This window comes from Gossypium arboreum, chromosome 10 (genome assembly GCF_025698485.1).
Source record: "Gossypium arboreum isolate Shixiya-1 chromosome 10, ASM2569848v2, whole genome shotgun sequence".
NCBI lineage: Eukaryota > Viridiplantae > Streptophyta > Magnoliopsida > Malvales > Malvaceae > Gossypium > Gossypium arboreum.
In genome coordinates, this window is record NC_069079.1 from 65,520,522 (window position 1) to 65,529,843 (window position 9,322).

The 9,322-nt window shown below is 32.2% G+C and overlaps 1 protein-coding gene across 2 annotated transcripts in view; it reads right to left on the reverse strand.

Annotated features, from left to right (window-relative positions):
* Window positions 1-8,255, reverse strand: part of LOC108455355 (transmembrane emp24 domain-containing protein p24beta3-like) — a 32,731-nt gene extending 24,476 nt beyond the window's left edge. Inside the window, exons 1-4 of one of the 2 annotated variants that reach the window (XM_017753927.2) lie at window positions 7,844-8,252; window positions 7,084-7,270; window positions 6,764-6,871; window positions 5,993-6,371 (exon numbers count right to left, since the gene is read on the reverse strand). In XM_017753927.2, coding sequence (XP_017609416.2) covers window positions 6,355-6,371; window positions 6,764-6,871; window positions 7,084-7,270; window positions 7,844-8,053 — 522 coding nt within the window. In that variant the 5' untranslated portion in view covers window positions 8,054-8,252 and the 3' untranslated portion in view covers window positions 5,993-6,354. Of the gene's footprint in view, window positions 1-5,992; window positions 6,372-6,763; window positions 6,872-7,083; window positions 7,271-7,843 lie in introns of those variants that run through there. The other variant, XM_053020207.1, reaches the window with a different exon arrangement.
* Window positions 8,256-9,322: the final 1,067 nt, after the last annotated feature.

Sequence of the window (9,322 nt, forward strand, 5' to 3'; positions counted from 1 at the left end):
AGGTTGTGTATTTTCAAATATTCATATAGACAATTACTTGTTAGAAAAGCAAATAAAGGTGAATTAATGGGACACTGATGTGAATAAAATTTTAGATATGTTTTATGAACATTTCTTTTAGCCACATCCAAAAAAAAGATGTTGAATGAATTTGTGTTAAACTTACAGCATGCAAACAAACTAAATCCAAAGTTATCGCATATGGTTACTCATTTGCCTATTCTTAATGCCTTTTAGACTAATTCATCTATAGACTTAGTTTTAGGTTTAACAAGGATTAAAATCGGAGAGATAATATTTTTATCGCTATTGGAAGATTTATTGAGATGGTACGCTTCATTCCATGACATAATATATCACAAATGCAACATGTGGCTAATTAATTCCTTAAGGAAACTATGTGCCTACATGACATCCCTAAATTCATTGTTCTCGATAGAGAGTTAAAGCTCTTAAATCACTTTTAAAAGGTATTATAGGGGTTAAATTAGGTACTAAACTTGTTTATTCTATGGACAAACCGAAGTGTTAATCAAATCTTAAGTTCTTTACTTAGAATTGTTATGGATAAAACCTTAAAGAATTGGAAAAGAAAAATTTTGCCTTTTTTAAAAATTTTCTTATAATCATTATATCCAATCTTTAATAGGACTTTCACCTTTTGAAATTGTTTATGGTTTTGATCCACTAATTATTTTAGATTTTGTGTTTGTTTTTTAATGAATGAACTACTTTTAATGGTGAGAAAAAAAATACAAACTTAAATAGATTAATGAGAAAAGTTAAATTACAAAATAAAAAAAGGAATGAGTTGAAAGCCACTAGAGTCAACCAAGGCCAAAAAGAATGTTTTGAACCCGGTGATTGGGTTTAGGTTAAAATGTGCAAAAAACATTTTCTTCCCAAAGGAAATAACATGTTGGCACTAAGAGGAGATGGTCCTTTCCAAGTTACCAAAAAGTCACTAACAATGTAGATAAGATTGATTTCCCCAATGAGCAAAATGTTAATGCTTTAATGCAATGATTAATGTTTCTTGCCTAACTACATTAGATGTTTCAGATTCGAAAATGAATTTTTTTTCAAGGAAAAAGAGAATGATGCATACACAAGTAACAAAAATAAAAATTCAAGTATACTTTTCCACAAGATCCAATCACGATATCAAAATCTAATAATATAAGGCAAAATTAAATATCTACTTGCAAGATTTTGTCTTGAAAAGCCATCAAGAAAATCAAGAATCTATATTTTAGTTTAATTCGAACTTAACTCAGAATTTGGGCAATCAAGAAATCAAATCATGTTCCAAGATTGTATTTCTTGATTTGAGGCATGTTTGGAAGACCCTCATTTGAGAAGAAATATTGAAAATGAATCAAGTTCCATTCAAAATTGATGATTTTTGTATTAGGAATCTTGTTTCTTACATTGCTTCCTAATTTGTGTCTATTGGATAAGGTTAGTTAGGGTCTGTTCTGCAGTGCTTAAAAAAATCACTTCTAGCTCCAAAAGCATTTCTGGATAAAAAGTTGTGCTAAACAAGTTATTTTTAATTGAGATTTTTAGCTTTTCAGAAGTGCTTTTGAAAAACACTTCTAAAAAGGAAAAGCTAATTTTTTTTTTGTTTTTCCTCCTCAAAAAACACTTTTAGTACTTAATTTTTCATCCTTCCAATAACATAGTATTTTTCTTTTTTCCTTGGTGCTTAAATTACAAATATGTTAAATTCATTAATTAAAATAAAAATATTTTTAAAATACTAATTAGAAATATTTAATGGTTATATTTAAATATTTAAAATATAGTTTATACATTTTAATTAAATTTTATAAATAATTAATATTTATTACTTAAAAATATTTAAAATTCATATTTCATATATTAAAATATTAACAAGTTATAATAATTTTTATATTTTTACTAAAATGTAATAACATTAACTAATTTAAATATTATTTAAATGCATATTTATTACTTGATAATAACATGTCTAAAATGGACATTTTATTTCTCAATAGCACTTTTTGACAGTAATGCTAAACACTCAAATTTTAAACCAAACTTTTCAAAAACACTTCTCAAAAGCACTTTTTAAAAGCATTGCAACTAGCCCTTAATTAATTATGTGTTTTGCTATTAAAACAAGTGGATATCATAAGAAATCATTTGTTGTCTAAAATATATAATTAAGCTAATTTAGAAGTTATATGGCATGTAGGACTCTTTTATATACCCTTGTAAAAGAGCATATACCTTAGAATAAATAGCTGACCAATTATAGGAGTCTTATTTAAGTGTGTGGCTTTCAATAAGATATTAGAGAAATATTTTGTAAATTTCGCAACTCCTTCAAGTAATAGACATTGCACTTGCCAAATAAGTCATCCTCTCCAAGTAAGTTGCATTCTTTATTAGTTTTATAAGGGTGTTTTAAAATATTAATTGAATTAAATTGTTGATTTCAATTTTATTAATGTTAAAGAGATTGACTAAAAATTTCAATAATGCCATTGCACAATGCCGACCTCTTCTAGGATCTTTAGTTCTAGTTTGAGTTAAATTCTTCATTAGACTTGCTTATAAATAAGCAAGGTTTGCCTTCTTTAGTTGTTAACATTCACTCTTTTTTTTATTAATAAAATATCACTGAGAGAGTTTTCTTCATATTAATGAATAGTTTCTTATTGTGTTCTTGATAATAATTTCTTCTTCAATTCTTTCAAGAATTCTCTAAGGGAGTTCTTCACACTTTAGCTTGCCTAATTTTACAAATTGAAAGGGATAATTAAAGGCCTTTGAAGGTTCTTGTTACTATCAAAATCCATTTGGTTACCAAAGGGAATGAAGACACTTTTGACAATCAACCATCATAATTCATTTAATCAATTTTTTCATCCTATCTTGTTGAATTCTTTAGTTTAGTTATTCTTGAAATTCTAACTTCCTTGATTGAAATTTTCAAATTCTTGAAAGGTTCTAAAAGCTTTGTTGCCATAGCTTTCTTCTAGTCCAAGAAAGTTTTTTGTTCCATCAAAATTCCTAGAGATCATTCTAGTTCCATCTTCTTGATTATTGTTGAATTCAATTTCAAGTTTCTTGTTCAAAAAATAATCATTCTTGTGTTTAGAAATGCTAAAATGTGGTTCCACAAGTTTTGTATTCAAGAAGTATCATTCATTTGAAATTCATAAGAACTCTTTCCTTATCTTTTGAATCTGAATTCTTGATTAATTCTTTACTCAATTTTCATAATTCTAATTAAGTTCTCTTTCTTGGAATTTTTAAAATAATCCAATGCCTTTAGTGCACCATGTTGTTTGTTCAAGGTCTCTTTCAGTTGATTATTTGGTCTTTAAATTCAATCCCAAGTTTCTGCATCATTTAATCTAGTAGTTGGAGGGAAGTTGTCCACTCAAGAGTCTTGGTGAATAGTTCATTGGGAGGCACAAGGGGACCAGTTTATAACAGATTTCATGATTTTACCATTTGAGAGGTGTGACTTGTCTTAAGGATCAAGTTGTCCCTCTTACCAATGATTGCTCACATTTCCAATGAAGATCTTCAACAACTTTTGACAAAGTTTGAAGATGTTTTTCAGACTTCTAAAAAACTCCCTCCGCATAGAATGTAGGACCATCAAATTCCCCTAAAGGATGAGAGTTTGGTGGTCTAGATCAAGCCATATCATTACCTCACATGTCAAAAATGAGATATAAAAAGGCTAATCTAAGAAATGTTACAAACAAACATTATTAAAGATAACTACAATCCCTTTGCATCTTCAATTGTCATGGTGAAGAAAAAAATGACAGTTGACGCCTTTATGCAGACTACAGACAGCTCAACCAACACACTATCAAAGTTAAGCTTTCAATACATGTCATAGAGGAGCTACTTGATGAATTGGGGCATGCTTTCTACTTTTCCAAGCTCGATTTATGGTCTCGTTATCACCAAATCAAGATATGGGAGAAGGATATCCACAAGACTACATTTAGAACTCATGAAAGCCACTATGAGTTCTTAGTCCTAACCAATGCTCCTAATTTCCAAGAATTAATGAATGTTGATGGCAAACCTCTTTTGAAGAAGTTAATTTTGGTTTTTTTTTCTTTACGTCACATCTTAGAGAAGTTTTGAAACTCTCGAGGAAATATCAATTATATGCTAAGAAGACCAAACGTAACTTTGATACCACTGAGATCGAGTACTTGGGTCTTATAATCTCAAAAGGATCCATGGATGCCATAAAATTAGAAGGAGTGCTCACAATTCAAAAAGTGGCATTCTTATTTGATTACGAGGAGATTTTAGATCAAGATTGACCACTAGAGCTTGAGATTTTTGTCAAATAAGCAAACTATCACTTCCAACTAGTAAAAATAGGTGGCAAACATGTGGCTACGATTATATCGTCACCTACAAAAAGGGTATTTAAAATGTTAGGGTTAATGCCTTATTTAAATGGCAACTGGTGCAAGAAGGAAAATTGTTTCAGTACACTACATTCTTTGGCCTGATGTGTGGACCAAGGTGTTAGATTCTTGTCTCATGGATGCTAAACTCCAACAACTTTGTTTGGAAGTGCAGCACCAACCTCACTTGCATCCCAAATATTCTTGGGATGGCAAGGTTCTTAAGAGGAAAGGAAAGGTGGTGGTTGGGAATAGTAGCACTCTCATGAAGGATCTCTTTTAATGTTTCCATGGAAGAGTAATGAAAGGTTATTCAGGTATCCATGCTACTCGATACAAAATGGCGAGGCTCTTTTACTGGAAAGGTTTTTATCAAAGGCATTAGGTAGTGGATGAAGGAGTGTGTCGCTTGTCAGATCTATAAAAGTGATAATCAACTCATCCAAGGCTCTTGCAACCTCTGCTAGTACCTAATCGAGCTTGGGTAGCAATCAGTATCGATTTCATAAAGGGTTTACCAAACTTAAAATTGAAGAATACCATGCTGGTTGTGGTAGATTGATTGACCAAGTATGGCCAATTTGTGGCCTTGTCTCATCTATTCTCAACCTTGACAGCGACTCAAGCATACTATAGTCACATCAACAAGTTGCATGGCAAACTTGAATCGATTATGTCAAATAAAAACAAAATGTTCATCAGTAAATTTTGGCAAAAACTATTCAAGAGGCTTGACACAAGCCTTCACATGTCCACAACTTATCATCCTGAAATAGATGGTCAAACAAAGATTCTTAATCATAGTTTAGAAAGTTCCTTGAGGTGCATAATTGGTGAAAGGCCTCAAGACTAGTTCTTGTGGTTGCCTTTAGCTGACTGGTGGTACAACACCACCTACCACTCAGCCATTAGGTCTACACCATATGAGGCCCTATATGGACAAGAGCCTTGACACCATCTGTCTTATTTAGCTGGTATTTCTCCCATAGACATAATGGATCGTAGCCTTCAACAAAGGGAGGCAGCCAGACAGCTTCTGAAAATTTCATTTAAGAAGGGTTCAAGTTCGAATGAAATAAATAGCTGACCACAGAAAGAGTGATAGAGAAGTTTAGGTTGGTGACTATGTATATTTGAAGCTATAGCCTTATCTACAGGACACAATGAGGAGACAATTGAATCAAAAGCTCTCTCCCAATTTTTTGGTCCATATGTTGTGGAAGCTTAAGTAGGGAAGGTAGCTTACCGATTGAAGCTACCAATAAGGTCTCGAATCCATCCTACCTTCCATGTTTCTCAACTTAAGAAACATATGAGAAAGGCCCCAACACAAACCAATCTGCCACTAGTAAGGACAGATGGAGCCCTTTTCAAGAAGCCAATCCCAGTGGTGGATAAGAGGATGGTAAAGAAAGGGAATCAGGCTACAACCGATGTCTTAGTGAAATGGGCCAACACTTTCCCAAAAGATGCTACTTGAGAGAATCTACAAGATCTTAAGCAACAATTTCCACTGTTTGATCCTTGAGGACAAGGATCATTTTAGGGATGGGAGTAATTGATATAGAAAAGAATTCTTAATAGGCAGCTACATTCAAAAATCTATTATGTTCGTTAGTTTCATTTTATTTGCTTGGTGTAAACACTGCGTTTTGATGTTTTAGATGTTTAGTAAAACGGTGCGCTTTAGTCAGATTGTTTAGTGGCTAAAACAACACGTTTTTAAGCTTTGTATCAGCTAAATGAAACAATGCGTTTCAGAAGCACAACTGTCAAGTAACAGCTTCCTTAACTGATTCCCAAAATCGTTGCTCATTTTCCCTCTCAAGCATGTTTGGAGAGGAAAAGTTGTTGTGAATATTCAACACTGATTTTGCTTCTATGCTTTTCTTCTTCTTCAATCTCTTTTCTGTTGCTTCTTTTCTTCCTATTGTATTTATGTTTCATTTACTTCTGTAACATAGCCATCTAGATTAGTTTTACCAAACCACACTTAACATTAAAATGACACATTTCATGGTATTTAGCATGAACTAAGTGCATCTTGTAACATCCATATTCTTTAGTTGGAATTTGTCATTAACAAAAAAGGTAGCTGAAAAGAATCTAGATATTGATAATGGAAAATTGACAATATTCTAGGTGTTAAGTCAGTGAAAGTCAAGGCTGGCAGTGGCATTGCATCAGAAAGAGACCAATTAGAAATGAACAAAATACATATTTAAATGACAAAACCATCCCAATAGCCCAAAAGCATTAGAGCCAGCTAGCATATTAAAATGGAAATAAAGCTTTAATTATCAACTTTCAACTCAATGCAAAAGCAGAAAACGGAAGCAACTTACTCTGACGATGCCGAGTATCACGAGCTTTCAAGTACTTTTGTTCTGCTGTAACAGACTCCAAAGCCTCTCTCAGCTCAGCAATTTTAACATTAATTGGGTTCAAATGTTCTGTAACAAAAAAAAAAAAAAGAAGGAAAAATGATCAAATGTGGGAAAATAAAATATCAGCGATGTACATACAAACATGGCAAAAAAAAAAAAAAGCAACTTAAATGCAATAGCCAAAGTTGAACACCAATAAAAACCACCATTTACAGCTTTCCCTACAAACAAATTAGATAAATAGAAAAAAAATACTGCAAAAAAAATTTATAACAAACCATCTTTGGCAAGGTCATGATCAGTGGGAATATGGCCGACATGAATATAGAAAGCAATGGTCTCTGGTGTTGAGTATGGATTGTGAAAACAAAACTTGTACATTCCACTTCGCGGGGCCTTGAATTCAAACTTGTCCCCAGATGTCCCCTTCAAACTATGAACTGTATTACCCCCAGGCGAAGTTACCTGCATTCAACAAAATATCAGGCAGATTGTAATAAGCTGTTCTTCAAGGAAAACTAAAACCAATTTTAGACTCCTGAAATAATACTGAAACATAAGCCTAAAGTTCAACACAAGTACATATCCCACAGGTCAAATCAGATCAATTCAAGTGAAAGAATAGAACACCTCCCCCCCCCAAAAAAAAAAAAATCGAACACCCTGAAAACATATTACATTATCTACGAACCATTAAAATCAAACACCCACAGGCAGTAGATCACAAATTTACAAATTCAAAAGACCATCCAGAAACATTCAACACTAGTCTCCATGGTTCCACGAAAAGCAAGGTATCAAAAATCTCAAATTTCATAAAAGAACAACCAACCTTTAGCCAATTGAATTAAATATGAAATTATCCTAAGAAGCCAACTTTCACCGAATGGAATTCGAGACCCAGACATAAAACAATTGAAAAATGGGCATAAAAAGTCGACCATTACCGCAAGGAATCAAATACCAAGGTAGAAAATCAATCCAAATTTCGCCAAAAAAGAAAAGACATCAAAGTCAGAGATCGGGTAATTAACTTACGGTGAAATCAATGCCAGGATGATCAGAACTCCAGAAAATATCGTGGTCGACGACGACAAAGTTGCCCGAAATTGTGTCGCCTTCGTAAAGCACGTATTCATAAACGCATTCAATGTCGCTTACGGTCACCGAAAGGGAGGAAACGTTTCTCGCCCAATTAAAAAGAAACAAACAAATCAAAGCCCACTTCTTTCCCCATCTCTTCTCCATCTGTTTTAGAATTCCGATTTTTTTTCCTGAACTGATTTCTATCTAACAGCTAACGGTCTGAAAAATCTGTACTTCTCTTTTATCAGAGCTTCCATTCCACGAATCAGTAGTGCACTTACCATATAACTTCCATTTATGAACGAAACGTCGCCGTTTCCTCGACGTCGTTCCGCGTCTGCTTTTACTTTTACCCATTATTCTTTTTAATGCTTCTTTGACCCTTATATTATAGTTAAATTAGCAATTGGTACAATACAAATTTTTATCAATTTGTCCTTGTACTTTCCTTCCGTCTACCCGATAACCTTATCCATATTTTCCATTAAAATCAGCTCATCCGATCAAATGCTATTTTATTTAGAAACAACTCAAAACTCTTTAAAAAAATCAAAATTGTAAAAAAAAAAAAAAAGAAATTCTAAACTGTCCAATAACATACTAGAAAAGTTTTTAAAAAGCATAAATTTCTAATTTTTCTAAAAAAGGCCCAAAATTTCAAACAAAAAAAGGCCCAAAATTTCAAACAAGCGGATTTTAAAAATTTATGAAATTTTTAATCTTTTTCTTAAAGTTTTAAAATCACTGCTCATAGATGATTCTTTGTATATTTGGAAATTTAGAGGTAGCTTAAACCTTTACTCTAAATTTTGAGTGTAAGTGTTCCCGTACCTATGATTAAATGTGAGATATGATTGTTTGTGAAATTGTGAAATCATGAACATATGAGATGCTATGATATGTTCTATGAGTTTATGTTGACTGTTGTGGAAGTGAATATGAGAGTATATTATTCATGTCATGTGATGGTAAATATGAGGGTATGTTCTCATGCCTTGTGACAGAGATTATGTAACACCCCTAATCCGTATCCGTCGCCGGACTAGGGTTACGAGTCATTACAGTACAAAAACATAATTTCGAACTTTCACAAATTTAAACATAGTGTATTATCATGAATCATTTATTTATTAGCAAATATATATTTACATAAACAAATACTTTCTTTATATATATCCAAACCATCATTCAATTCACAAACATATACATATATATATGTGTACACATAATTATCATTTTGCAAAATGCATATAATTTCTATGGTGAACTATTACATAAATTCACTATTTAAATGGTCATTTATCAATGTTTCATTTACAAGCCTTATTAAACAAAAAATATTAATAATTAATCATTATTTAACCTCATAACCAAATATAAAACTAATACATTTTCCATGCAAACCGAACTAAATTAACCTATGCATTATCG